The following is a 14,484-nucleotide window of genomic DNA, read 5'->3' as shown; positions in this document are numbered from 1 at the left end:
AATATTTTGTAATTCATTAATCATATTTCATTGTTTCTTAGTTTCATAAAGCTTCAGATGTTATTCAGGATGTTTGTTGTCTTCTAAAGGCACATTATGCTTCAAAAACGTTTTAAGAGTTAACATTAATTTGATATTGTATAAAATTCTGGAAACAAAGTGATCCCTCGGAAGCATTAATCACAACAAAATAACATAAGAATTGCATACTCGGTTTGATTGAGTCTGTAAATGAGGGATAATGAATAAGCGCAACATAGTTTTAGTGCACGTTAAGTGCTTTTACCTGAAGAAGTAGCACAAATGATAAAAATAAAGTTATGTTTTACATAGCTTTAATATCAACGTTCATAGTTCATTTATCCAACGTCTATAACATTCTCTACTCTGAAATAGATAATCATTATTTTCACTTACAAACCCTTTTTAGATTACAAGGAATAAGTTCTCGGAGTAACAAATATACGATGAATGCAATGGACCTAGTTCAGAAAGGATATGTCTTAGACCGTCACTCAGAACAAAATGTTATGACTGAAAATGAGGTCGCTCAACATTTCAAAGTAAATTTACAGTTAAAACTGTCATCCTGTAAATATAGGCAACTCTTTGGCAAATCGTCAAAAACTACAGCAGATTAAACTTCAAATTTACACCGCTCGGCTTTAAGGCCATACATGGTTAAAATTAGATAGCCTTTATTTATAGGTTTTACTGTATATTGAGTTAAATAAAAAGAAGAAAATGTTATTCATTTGACATAACTTACGGTTTTTCGCAGATAAAGTAATACTGGTAATGACAATTTCCATCCGCCCATTTCCAGTTAAAGTTGCCCCAGTATATGAGACAATCTTCATCATGACCATCTGGTTCCCCTGGTTGCCAGTCGGAGATTGTCACATGTTTACCAGTACCGTACCATACGTAATGACCTTCAACTTCGTAATCTGAGGCACCTATCCAGCGCCGGCTCCGCTTTCTGAAAAAAAAAAAATTCTTAACTTTAAATAGATTCTGAGATGAATGTGGTCAATTAAAATAAAAATAATTAACAAGATCACTAGAAGCTACAATCAAATCAAATGAAAGCGTTGGTTAACATTCTGGAGACTAAATCTAATATCATTTATTATTATATAATCTTAATATAGCTGCAATCTCATTGGTCCAAACAGTAGTCAACATAACTTTTTATAAAATCATATTCACTGGGTGTAGTATCATATTCAATGGCTTAATTGGATTTTCCCAGTCAAAAAATAGATTGAGACTCATATTCAATGACCATACACCGTAGACTGTTAATTACAAGTATTAATTAAAAGTAATTGTTGCGTTGTGTTCTTTATGGCATATTTCTCAATTAAAATATCATTACTTTACTTTCATACTTAAAAAACTACACTGCAATGATGAGCATAGACTTGAACTACTTTTGTATGAAAACTTTTTACACACAGCAATTGACACCTGCTGTTGTGAAGTATAAAAATCTGGGAAAAATGATCCATCGGAAGCATTAATCACAACAATATTACATAAAAATTGCAGTACGGTTTAACTGAGTTTGTAAATGTGGGATAATGAATAAGTTCAACATCCTTCACGACCCTTTGCACCAGTTTGAGCGGTACTCAATTCTCAACACTTAATAGTGCTGGCATCATTGATCCCTAAGTTTTTTTTAAGGAAACCTGCAGATGCCAATTTATTAACCAAATAATATAAGTAATAGCTATGATAGCAATAAGACAATTCCTTTGGTATTAATATCAGTGGGGATCAATAATTGCACGCACAGGTATTCTCTCTGGCTATGGATATGATAACTTTCTATAACATGTGATAAAAGACAGGAATCGGTAAAACTCAAAAACCGTTCGTTTGTTTGTTTCATTTTACGCCTTTACCCAACAGTATTTCAGTCATATAGGCGGGTAGATTCATAACCATCGTTCCTGGAGAGTTACACCAGTACTAAACTACCTTCCTCTGCGCTTAACTATCAAAGTATCTCCCGGGGATCAAACCCACGCCAGAGAGGTAACAGGATTAGAAGTCAGATCCCGTTCAAACTCGTAATTTGTTTATTTCTGACACTTGTTTTCTCGTTAAGGGTAAACATTTTTTTACTTGGGACCTAACGCCGCAAGTAATGGGATGACAGAAGCAAAATTGTCTCAAAGTAATCCAAAGTCTACGTTATATGAATACATCTGCACATAGAAGTCAATGATCTACACACATCAACACAACTGATTGCATGGTATAAGCTACAGGAACACATCGGTGTATGTTTCTTCATTCTTTTTTATTCAAAATATTGACGTCCTGTAAAGCATGTTCTAATGGGACTGTGGTCAGTCGGGAAGCTGGCAGGGAAACGGCTTAAAGTGTTTTAAAGTTTAACTAAGCATATATGTTTTCAATAAAACCAAGTCTGCAATGCTCTCGTAATTTTGTTGTGATTAATGCTTCCGAAGGATCACTTTGTTTCCAGATTTTTATCAAATATGTTGTAAAATAACTATTGATATTTATTTTCTACAATGCACTTAGATTTAAAGAAATGTAAAACATTCAAAATTCCAGTAATGTTTTGCATGTTATGTGTGATTATCAATTGCTTTTGCAGTATTTTTCAACACATGTATATTATGTGACTAACGCATTTATGGCCAATTGCAGATTTTGATCCTTTTTTTAGTAATTAACGTGGATAATTAGTGCCGTTTGTATTGTGTAAAGTATTCATTTTTAGATAGATGAAAATTAGCATGAATCTGAAGGAATTCTGCTTTAACTTGTAGGAAAAATTGATGAAGCTTAATATCAAAATTAATATAGTTTACTTGACCTGTTTCAATGCATATATAATTGATTCACAATCGGCCCTAAATGTATTTGAAAAAGCTGAAAGTTGCTGCAATACATTTGAATAATACAATGTTGTACGGTTTTTCCAGTTTCGACAAGCGTAGACCGACCTTTTTATTATAAACTAACTCAATGATGCTGAGATAGTGGAAACGCGGTGGTAGGATGATACTGTGATTGCAATGATGCCATGTTACAATTGTTGAAACGCGATGAAACATACACCATCGTGTGATGCATCGCGTGTAAAATTCTGGAAACAAAGTGATCCCTCTGAAGCATTAATCACAACAAAATTGCATAAGACTCGGTTTGATTGAGTCTGTACATGAGGGATAATGAATGAGTGCACCATCCTTCACGCCCCCTGGCACCGGGGGCTTGACAAAGTCACAGTTGTCCTAAACCTTAACCCTTCGTAATAATGTTTGATTAAAATATTTTGCCCAAAATATATGCATTTCAACGCCTTTCCGGAGGGTAGAAATTAAAAAGATTTTTTAAATTCATTTATTAGATTTCATTGTTTCTTAGTTTCATAAAGCTTCAGATGTTATTTAGGATGTTTGTTTTCTTCTTAGGGCACATTATGCTTCAAAAACGTTTTAAGAGTTAACATGAATTTGATATTGTATAAAATTCTGGAAACAAAGTGATCCCTCGGAAGCATTAATCACAACAAAATAACATAAGAATTGCATACTCGGTTTGATTGAGTCTGTAAATGAGGGATAATGAATAAGCGCAACATAGTTTTAGTGCACGTTAAGTGCTTTTACCTGAAGAAGTAGCACAAATGATAAAAATAAAGTTATGTTTTACACAGCTTTAATGTTAACGTTCACATTTCATTTATCCAACGTCTATAACATTCTCTACTCTGAAATAGACAATCATTATTTTCAATTACAAACCCTTTTTAGATTACAAGGAATAAGTTCTCGGAGTAACAAATATACGATAAATGCAATGGGCTTATTTCAGAAAGGATTAGTCTAAAACCGTCACTCAGAACAAAATGTTATGACTGAAAATGAGGTCTCTCAGCATTTCAAAGTTATTTACAATTAAACTTGTGTTTAAAACCACCTCCGAATGAAGACTGTCATCCTGTAAATATAGACAACTCTTTGGCAAATCTTCAAAAACTACAACAGATTAAACTTCAAATTTATATTGCTCGGCTTTACGGCCATGCATGGTTAAAATTGCATAGCCTTTATTTATAGGTTTCATTGTATATTGAGTTAAAGAAAAAGAAGAAAATGTTATTCATTTGACGTTACTTACGGTTTTTCGCAGATAAAGTAATACTGGTCATGACAATTTCCATCCGCCCATTTCCAGTTAAAGTTGCTATAGTATACGAGACAATCTTCTTGATGATTATTTGGCTCCCCTGGTTGCCAGTCGGAGAATGTCACAGGTTTACCAGTACCGTACCATACGTAATGACCTTCAACTTCGTAATCTGAGGCACCTATCCAAACGCCGGCTCCGCTTTCTGAAAATTGTTTTTAATTTTAAATAGAATCTGAGATGAATGTGGCCAATTAAAATAAAAAATAATTAACAAGATCACTAGCTTGTCAATTCAAATGAAATCGTTGGTTAACATTCTGGATACTAAATCTAATATCATTTATTATTATATAATTTTAATATAGCTGCAATCTCATTGGTCCAAACAGTAGTCAACAGAACGTTTAATAAAATCATATTCACTTGGTGTAGTATCATATTCACTGGCTTAATTGGATTTTCCCAGTCAAAAAATAGATTGAGACTCAAATTCAATGATCATACACCGTAGACTGTTAATTACAAATATTAATTAAAAGTAATTTTTGCGTTGTGTTCTTTATGGCATATTTCTCAATTAAAATATCATTACTTTACTTTCATACTTAAAAAACTACACTGCAATGATGAGCATAGACTTGAACTACTTTTGTATGCAGTAGTTGCACGCCTAACACGTGCGTCTTTTTTCCCGCTCCTCAACGAGGCGAAATTTGTACATGTATACTAGGTTGTACTTTTAATGTTTCTTTTTTTTGTAATTCTTAACCTATTCATATAATAAAACAATTGTTCACCAGTGAGCCATTGAATATAATGTGAAATTTACCGGCAGAAATTAATATTGATTTGGCTATCGCCTCGGTCAATATGTCACCTGCTGTTAAATATCACATCATATTCAAGCCAATAATTGTATACTAGTAATATTAAACTTGGTCCGAATGTTAGTGGTAATGAAACCTAAGCAACCTTACTTTTTAGGTAGGGATTAACTAGATATCTATGTTGAAAATTTTACATGTATTACATGCATTACATTACGTCTTTCTTAAACTCACCATGTATATCTTGGACAATCATCCCTTTAATGAATGTGTTTTCAGTATAGTCATCCACATAGGCCAAATGAGCGTTATATCCGGCACAAAACATCTGTGTGATAAAAGAAACCCTAACAAGTTTAGAATTAAAATATTCAGCACCTGATATCAAACGTCTCACAAACTTTACATCATTGTTAAATATCTTTACTAGTATTTAACATTAAAGTTTATTCATTTATAGTCATAAGAATGTTACTTACTTTATTCAAGTTAAAACTAAATAAAGTGTCATTCGTCAAGAAAACAAAACTAATTTATAAGATTTTGAATACCTGTGATTCAATCCAGTCAAATTTGTCTTTAGAATGCAATAAGTAGCATGAATTGTAGTGATGTGTCCATCCTCTTGGACATTGTGAATATACTTGACCTGTATTTTAAATACAAAAAGCAATAAATAAATATTAAATAAATAAATTGTTGATTGAATATGTGTATTTTCACGACTGAATTTATTGAAATGGTTGAATAATATTATATAATAGCATACGGGGCTCTTGCGTTATAACATATTTTGTTGTTTTAAATTAAGTTGCAAAAAAATCATATGGCTTACATTAAATACACTTTTTCTAGCATGAAATGTTCATCTAGACTTGAAAGTATAGTCAAAATCGTCAGCATTATTACAGTTTTATATAACGTCCCTTTTCATTAATGCGAAAGAAATTGAATTCAATCGAATATTGATGTGTCCCAGGTATTAATCATTAACTTAACTGTGAACTGTATCACAATTATTTATTTAGAAAACGTATCTACATGAACTTTACTTTATCAGTGAGTTGTGAAATCCAGTACAAATTGTTGACTTTAACCAGGCATAAAATGAAAAATGAACCGTGCCTTGACTTTTAAACAAAACACTTTAACTCATTTATACAGGTTATACCAATAGAATTAGCTGCTGGTATTTTACGTGTAAGAAATCCTTATCGTGACACTTTAGCTGTAATTATTTGTAAACAATCCTTTTTATCTTGAATTTAAGCTGTCATAATTCCTTAAATGCTTGTATTTTTATGTAAAATTTGATTTCCTCAGATGAAGAATGTAAATCTCTAACAAACTGCCAAGTTATTTTGTTAAAATCCACATATTTCACTGTATTTTCCTTAAAATGTAATTGTCATGTGTTTGAAATTACTGTACACCACCATTTTGAACTTTGCATTATAGGCTATCTATAGCTGTTGAATCAGTTAGTTTCTGTAAACACTAGTAGGCAGGAGATGTTCTGTCTTGGTACACAAGAAATAAAATCACAAAAAGTAAGTAAAGTTTTCCTCCATTATAGTTAAGTTCAGTCCGATCAGTTTTTGATTGTTTCCGATCATTTTTGTCTGAAAGCCGTCAACCAATTTTGGTTGTTGATCGTTTTTCTACCATTCCAACCACTTTTGGGCAGTGGTTGGGCGTTTTCATATAAATACGGCGAAATCAGCCGTTTGAGTCAGTTTAGTCTTGTTTTTCTTAGAACAGCATCCTTTTAAGATGTTTTAGCAAATTTGAAACATTAGAAATTTTGGCGGCCATTGAACTTACTGTATAAATTCGTCTGCAATTAGCGCCATTAATTTTAGTAAGCAAGATTCTTTACAGAAAGACGATTTATTTACAAAATACTCATTTTATAGAATTTACATCATAACTTGTAACTGTCTGGCAATATATGATTAATATTTATTGACTTTAAACATTGTTTTTTGTGGTGTTATTGATAAATGATATAAGCGGCTACGGGTTCACTGACTTGCATATATTCTATAGAACGCCGTTAGCGTCTTAATTTAATACGCGATAATATCAGCGAAATTTTTATTTTAAATGCATCATGTGCTGTACTGTGGTAAATTATTCATAAGTATAATAAGTTAACAATTAATAACTGAATTCTGTGTGTATTTATTTACAAATGAACAATAATCATCATTTCACTTTGAATAAGTGTGACAGTTGCTGTTATAATAACTTATATATTGTGTGATGACATTTATTTATACACAAAATAAAATTTGTTGAAGTGTTACATCTGATTTGTGCTACATTTTTAATATACATATATGATTCATCTGCAAATGGATGACTTATCCTCAAAGTCTTTGCCTAATTAATTCGAACCATTAGTTCAGTTATGTCCCTATATGATTGTAAAAAAGTAGCGCTACCAAAATGGATATAGTTAAACAAACAACACCTGCTTAAGCACTGAACTGCCGGCACGCGACAATATTTCATGACTTTAACCGATTTTCTAACATTTTGTTGATTTAGATACAGTTTACGAGTTCGATTTTCCTATCAAAATGCACTTGTTTTCTGTTTGATCACGTTCACTTTATTTTGGAGTATCTTTTTCATATTACTTTACATATCAACTAATGAATAGCATTTTTGCTCGGTTTAGTAGTTTATTTCAACTGGCAATCTTTGTTTTCTTTTTTTAATGATTTATGAAATAAAAATGATTGAAATATCAAAATAAAAAAAAATCTAACCTATTGCGACAGCTATAACCAAGCATATTAGAAAACCGTTGTTCTTCATTTCTGTAAGACAGCTAAAACTGAACTAATTAGATAAGCTCTCTCTTTCAATTTGGCACAGTAACCTTGTCAATTGATACGTAGATATGTTTGTCAGCCTATAATGTAGGTTTGCTTGTCGTTATCAACTTTTACATGCATATTTGTATGTAAACAGTTTAAACAGTTAACTACTGTAATTAGCATGACTGTGGCGGAGGGTCGCCTTTATGGGTTGAGGAATTAGAATTGCAACCACCGTTTAACCCGATGTGATCGTAGGAGCTTGGACAAAAACATGCTAACAGCTTCTTCTTGATCTTGTATTAATTTTGACGTAAGTGGATTTATCAAGGCAAGAACCTGAAGAGGCGCGGATACACCGTGTGTGATCCGTCATGCTTTATTTCTTGAAAGTCAAATGCGGGTAAAAGGTCAAGATACTCATATAAATCAAAATTAGATATTAAAACGAGATAAATGTTCCTTGTACAGTATTGAAAAAATATTTACGAAATAACAACAAACTCCATAATTTCGATTATTTTAGTGGCGCTTCTAAAGCTGTTGTGCATATCATCAGCCGCATATTTAAATCCTATAGTAAATGTATCTTCTTTGGGCGTCGGTGACTTAGTGTTTAAGGTCGTAAACTTCTTGTCCCTCATCGTTGTAGGTTCTAATCCCGCGAGAGTTTTGAATTCTTGCATGTGGGAAGCTATCCAGCTAGTTTACGGGACATCGTTGATTCTTCTTATGTGCCCGTTCATGTCAGAAATTATGCACGGGGAGCACCTGAAGTCTTCCTCCACCGGTGAAGCTAGAAAGTCGCCATAGGACCTCATCTGTTTTGATGCCATGTAAAACCCAACTAAAAAGATATATCGCCTTGCATTTAAGAAGTAAATATATTCAATCATGTGTAACACAACGTCATCCAGATCACTCTCGTGTAAATATATGATACGGAATTTATGTCTCCACAAATTGATTTCATGATAATTATTTTTTATCTGATAAAAGCGATCCCTCGGAATCATTACAACAGCCAAATTACATGAAAACTGCAGACTCTGTTTGACTGAGTCTGTACATTAGGATTATGAAAAAGTGCAACATCCCTCACGCACTCTAGCACTGGCTTAAACGGAACTCAATTTTCAACACAGAGAAGTGCTGGAATCAATAATTCCAAAGGATCAGAACAATATTAAACACTGAAAGGGCTAGCTTCAAACTTCTAGGTAAACAGTCTGTATTTGGTAAAAAAATGTTCTCCTGCATTAAGAAATATATTTGTTTATTCATAGACATATTTCATTGTTGTTGTTTTTTTAAGCAAAATATATTTACTTTGCAACAAGTCACGAAACGATAGCTTAACGAATACATGTATATGATGTGTACATTTTTGCTCTATGCATAATTGATAATTTAGTCTCATCGTGATTATAATTGCTATGTTTTGTTCTATGAAAAATTAAAATTTTAGCCTTATACGTTATAATGATTGATTTGTTTTGCTCTATGAAAAATTAAAATTGAGCCTTATACACTATTATGATTGATTTGTTTTGCTCTATGAAAAATAAAAAATGAGCCTCATACGTTTTTATGATTGATTTGGTTTGCTCTATGAAATATAAAAAAATAGCCTTATACGTTATTATCATTGCTATGTTTTGCTCTGTGGATAATTAAATTTGAGCCGCATACATTATTATGATTGCTATGTTTTGCTATATAAAAATTAAAATTTAGCCTATTACGTTATAATGACTGCTATGTTTTGCTCTACGAATAATTAAAATTTCTCATGTATTTGTGTTGATTGTTATTGCTACAAACTTTGTAAGTTGAAAGCTGAATAAAGTGAATTGAGTTTTTGTACTACCTTATGTAAAAGTTTTACAATCGATGTCGAAGAAAGTTTCATGAATCCTAACAATTTTGATATTGATTGCAAACAAAGTTTTGACTAATAAGCAATAAATTTGGAGTAAATAACGCTACCTCGTAAACTAGAAGAAATACTTATATGTTTCGAAACAAGGTGATAATGTCCCTTTTTATGAAGCCTATATTTTTGTCATTTTGGGCGTTCCCTTAAGGTCTTTGAAGAGGCTCAAACTCAAGCAAACCGAGCCTGCAATATATTCAGATAGTCGTTTTGTGCGTTTTTAAGGACCAAGGACAGGATCTGCAACATTTTCAATCTTGCCGTTTTAGTCGCTTTTAAAGGATAACATGTTTGACCATTTTGTTGGCACACAATATCTTCTATTCTTGACATCATATTATTTTTTTTCTGATTCAAATTAGATATAAAACCTATTCATCTGTCTAGTATTTGAACCTTTATCGGTTTAACAAAATATATAAAGTGCATTTAATTAATACTTAATAATTATTTTTGAATAGGGCCAAAAAGCTTAACATGCTAGGATGGGATAATTAGAGATTTAGTTAATTTCTTTTCAAATATCCACCGTGAAAATTAAACTTTGATGGCAGTGATCGACAATCAGGTAGAGACGAACTGCCAAAAACACAATTTTTAACCCTTATCATATCATAATTTGAATTTTCAATTAAATGCTATCTTTCCATAAAAATTAGATCATTGTTTCACTAGATGTTATCTCTTTGCCACGCGGGCATCTAACGAGCTAGTTTCATGCGTCATGAGCTTAATTTTGTCGTAAAGGAAAGCTTACAGGCTATTACACCGTGTATAGCCAGTAACGCAGGAATGTGCAAATAACGCAGGAATTGTGCAAAAGTAACGCAGAATTGTGCATTTTAGTGGTTAAAACGAGCACCGCTTTAAGTAAATGGACCAATATTTTTTTATTGTACACCAAATATGAAGAAATGAGTTAGCACATACGGTTGCTGTGAATTAAACTTTAAACCTCATCAAAAATATTTCCATGAAAATGTTTATTTTTCAAGATCATTCGTGAAAATGACGACCTGACTAGCGTATTGATGGTGATTTTTAGGTTTTTTGGTATCTTTAGATACAATAACGTACATATTAATTGATGATTTATAATATTTGGTGTACCTGAGACATTTTCCAATATACTCGTGTCATATTACACTTAATTTAGCAGAAAAAACGTAATTGAGACCATTTTAACAAGGTAACGCCGAATTCGTGAATGAAGCACTGAGGCAACGGCGGTTATCTCATTAAATGTAGCTAAATCCTATTTTACCCGCTTCCTTCTATTGTTATATGACACTTGTAGTCTGACCAATATCTTAGGTATACAGAATATGAAAAAAATGTTTTAATTGTGAAAAATGTACATATTAATTTGACGAAACACAAAAGTCACCTTCAAAACGGTAATCAGGTTGTCATTTGTCACGAATGATCTAAGGGAGTAAACAAATTCCTGAAAAAAAGTGTAATTCTGGTTAAAGTATAATGTCGTAGAAGCCGTATGCGCTTATTCACTTGTTTAAATTTGATTTAGAATAAGATAGTTTGGTTCGTTTACTTACTGTGTTATTCGTTTTGGCAGTAGCGTTGCACAGATTCGGCGTTACTGCTACGATAACTGCACATTCCTGCGTCATTGGATATGCACGGTGTATTACATGACTTAATTTGCAACCAATCTGATCGATCCAATCGATAGGTGACGATGGGCTCGAGCATATGGAGGAGTTTGAATTTTCACGTTCCACGGTAAGGCAGGATGTCATTTTTTGTATGGGTGTTGTTCAGTATTTCAAAGACAACTAACATCTACAAAAAAGGATCTTTAGAAGTAGGAGTTTTCTCCAAACAGAGATTAGGTCATGATATGCTCAACATTACACGCATAATCACCAAAGATACATGCAAATGTCGTTTTATACTTACTAACTATAAAATCTAGGTTTTCATGAACCTTTAAATTTTCTGTTAATTTTTTTATAAACTCTATACAGACTTAACCGGATTTGGGGGATTCAAAGAACAATCACCCAAGATAATTGTTTTTGACTTATTCATTTACATTTTCTTTGCATTTAAAATAGAGAAGATGTTAGTTTTCTAAGATTTATTGACTGTAAAGCATGACTTTATAAGACATTTTTGATTATTTAAAGATATACTATGTTCCAATTTGATTTTTGAAATTACTGATAATTGCTTTATGTCAGACGTAAGTCTGTGTGGGTCCACCACTTAAGGTGACTTTTTTCTTATTAACGAAAGGGACTTGCCAGATATAGTGACTTATGCCTTTCTGGTGCTTCTGGACTTGCTGTGTTTCAAGACTTGCTTTGCTTTAGGACCTGCTGTCCTTTTGTACTTGCTGCGCTTCTGGACTTGCTGTGCTTCTTGACTTGCTGCACTTCTTGACATGCTGCGCGTCTAGACTTGCTGCGAGTTTGGACTTGCTGAGCTTCTTGACTTGCTGCGCTCCTGGACTTGCTACGATTCATGACTTGCTGCGCTTTTTGACTTGCTGCACTTCTTGACTTGCTGCGCTCCTGGACTTGCTGCGGGTTTGGACTAGCTGCGCTTCTTGACTTGCTGCGCTCCTGGACTTGTTGCGATTCATGACTTGCTGCGCTCTTGGATTTGCTGCGCTTTTAGACTCGCTGCGCTTGTGAACTTGCTGCGCTTCTAGACTAGCTGCGCAATTGGACTTGCTACGATTCATGACTTGCTGCGCTTTTTGACTTGCTGCACTTCTTGACTTGCTGCGCGCCTGGACTTGCTGTGGGTTTAGACTTGCTGCGCTTCTTGACTTGATGCGCTCTTGGATTTGCTGCGCTTTTAGACTCGCTGCGCTTGTGAACTTGCTGCGCTTCTAGACTAGCTGCGCAATTGGACTTGTTGCGCTTCTTGCCTTGCTGCGCTCCTAGACTTGCTGCGCTCCTGGACTTGCTGCGCTTCTTATCCTGCAGCTATTTTGGACTTGCTGCACTTGTTGACTTGCTGCGCTTCTAGACATGCTGCGCTTGTGGACTTGTTTCAACTCTGGAGACTTGCTTCACCTCCGTGGACTTGCTTAACCTCTTCTCAGAGTTACTTCCTCAGAAGTACAGCAGAACTTACTTAGACAATAATGAAGGTCCTTTTCGGGACTATATTTGTTTTGTTTACGAATCTAAGGTTTCTTTATTTCTCTCAATATATATAGCAACGGCACGATCCTGATTGAAAATAATTGACGTGACGTCACAAAGAAATAGACGTCGCAGTGAAATTATGTGTTTCTTATATGTGTTTCTTATATGTGTTTCTTTTAACGCACTTAATACTTATAACTTAAGTTTAAATATTCGTATCAACATGAAATAAAGTTCTACACAAAAGGTAAGCTAAGTGTCTTAAAACTGAATATAAAAATTAATTTAATTATATTCGTGTCACTGGAACACACATAAAATAAAACGATAAAAGTTGAAAAATAATCAATCTTGACACTATACTGTCTCTTTAAAAGTGAAATGCAAAATAAATAAATAATTGTTTGAGTACATACATAAAAGAAATGTTATTTTTTAAAGTCAACACACTGAATACATAGTGACATTAAAAAAATTGGCAGTTTTCTTTTAAGAAAGGACATAATCAACTTGATAATTGAAAGGAATGCAGCTTTCCAAACATAGTTTGTACATTCTCTTATCCAAAATTAGACATGTTCAGAACGAATTTCCTACATTTCAACTAATTTCTGCAATAAATATATTTTACCTATTTTACTATCAAGACATTGTCCATGTATAACTTTAATAGATAAAGTCGTACTTGTTCTGTGAGAAACATCATGTACGTTTCTTGCAGATCCTTATCGTAAAAGATAAATATAAAGATAAATATCCACAAAGCCGAACCAATGTAGAAAAATAGAAGGTATTATTATTATATTTATATAGTAGTACAATGTCTAATTGGGTGCAATGCTTTCATATGTCAAGATTTGTTTTGAAAGTGGAAATATTTAACTCGACGAGAATGTACTTTTTAAAAATATTTATTTTGCTTGCCCGCTGTGTAACATAAATTCATGTAAGATATTGCCGCTGATAAAACTGGCAATTTTAAAATATCGTTTGTATATAAATGGCTTCTTAAAGCTGTATTTAATAAAAAATACCAAGTCCTTATATCTCAATTATCCAGTGAACTTGAAAGTGCATAAGTAAATAATTATAATAATGATGATAATAATAATAATAATAATAATAATAATAATAATAATTTATAAAAATTAAAAAAATAAATGAATGAATAAATAAAACGTGCACCCAAAAACTGAATTGTGAGTAATTTAATTATCTTATATTCACACTACCTTTCGTATCAATTAATAGGTATAAAATTCTATTTAAGATATAATTACTATTTTTGAATCAAGCACTTATTGAAAGAAATAATTAAACATATTGTTGCGCGCTAGGGGAAGGCCTGTCAGGGTGGCTTATTTAGTGCGCAAACTGAAGTAAACCCTAGGGGTTACGCAGGGCCTCTTGATGGCTTGAATTCTATTAAATACCTTGTTGGGATGGCTTGACATAAAGTAATACTCTTTTCCAGCTTATATACCTTGATTGGATGGCTACGACAAATAATAATACTCTTTTTCAGTTATTCAACACACAATAAACGCTTTATTAAACAGTTAATAAGTTTAATAAATAATAATTTAAAA

General features: G+C 32.8%; 2 protein-coding genes across 2 annotated transcripts; both read right to left on the bottom strand.

Moving 5' to 3' along the window:
- Positions 1-318: 318 nt before the first annotated feature.
- LOC132725904 (hepatic lectin-like) lies at positions 319-3,108 on the bottom strand. Its single transcript, XM_060711101.1, has 3 exons — positions 3,104-3,108; positions 770-982; positions 319-387 (listed from the first exon to the last, which is right to left on the bottom strand). Exons 1-3 carry the CDS (start codon positions 3,106-3,108, stop codon positions 360-362), a joined length of 246 nt encoding a protein of 81 aa, XP_060567084.1. The 3' UTR covers positions 319-359.
- Positions 3,109-3,691: 583 nt separating this feature from the next.
- LOC132725912 (perlucin-like protein) lies at positions 3,692-7,929 on the bottom strand. The gene is made up of 5 exons (XM_060711112.1): positions 7,787-7,929; positions 5,561-5,658; positions 5,244-5,337; positions 4,171-4,384; positions 3,692-3,760 (listed from the first exon to the last, which is right to left on the bottom strand). Exons 1-5 carry the CDS (start codon positions 7,833-7,835, stop codon positions 3,733-3,735), a joined length of 483 nt encoding a protein of 160 aa, XP_060567095.1. The 5' UTR covers positions 7,836-7,929; the 3' UTR covers positions 3,692-3,732.
- Positions 7,930-14,484: the final 6,555 nt, after the last annotated feature.

This window comes from Ruditapes philippinarum, unplaced genomic scaffold, assembly GCF_026571515.1.
Source record: "Ruditapes philippinarum isolate M1 unplaced genomic scaffold, ASM2657151v2 ctg2432_1_1_1_1, whole genome shotgun sequence".
NCBI classification, from domain to species: Eukaryota; Metazoa; Mollusca; class Bivalvia; order Venerida; family Veneridae; genus Ruditapes; species Ruditapes philippinarum.
Note: the sequence above shows the minus strand (reverse complement) of the source record. Positions and strands in the feature narration are given on the sequence as shown.

Bases quoted from the DNA above. Each gene is read 5' to 3' on its own strand.
- LOC132725912 (XM_060711112.1), bottom strand. From the start codon at position 7,835: ATGAAGAACAACGGTTTTCTAATATGCTTGGTTATAGCTGTCGCAATA. The intron at 5,659-7,786 runs GTTAGATTTTTT...TTTAAAATACAG, and splicing joins GGTTATAGCTGTCGCAATAG to GTCAAGTATATTCACAATGT. The intron at 5,338-5,560 runs GTATTCAAAATC...TTTATCACACAG, and splicing joins TTGACTGGATTGAATCACAG to ATGTTTTGTGCCGGATATAA.
- LOC132725904 (XM_060711101.1), bottom strand. The intron at 388-769 runs GTAAGTTATGTC...TATCTATTTCAG, and splicing joins TACTTTATCTGCGAAAAACC to AGTAGAGAATGTTATAGACG.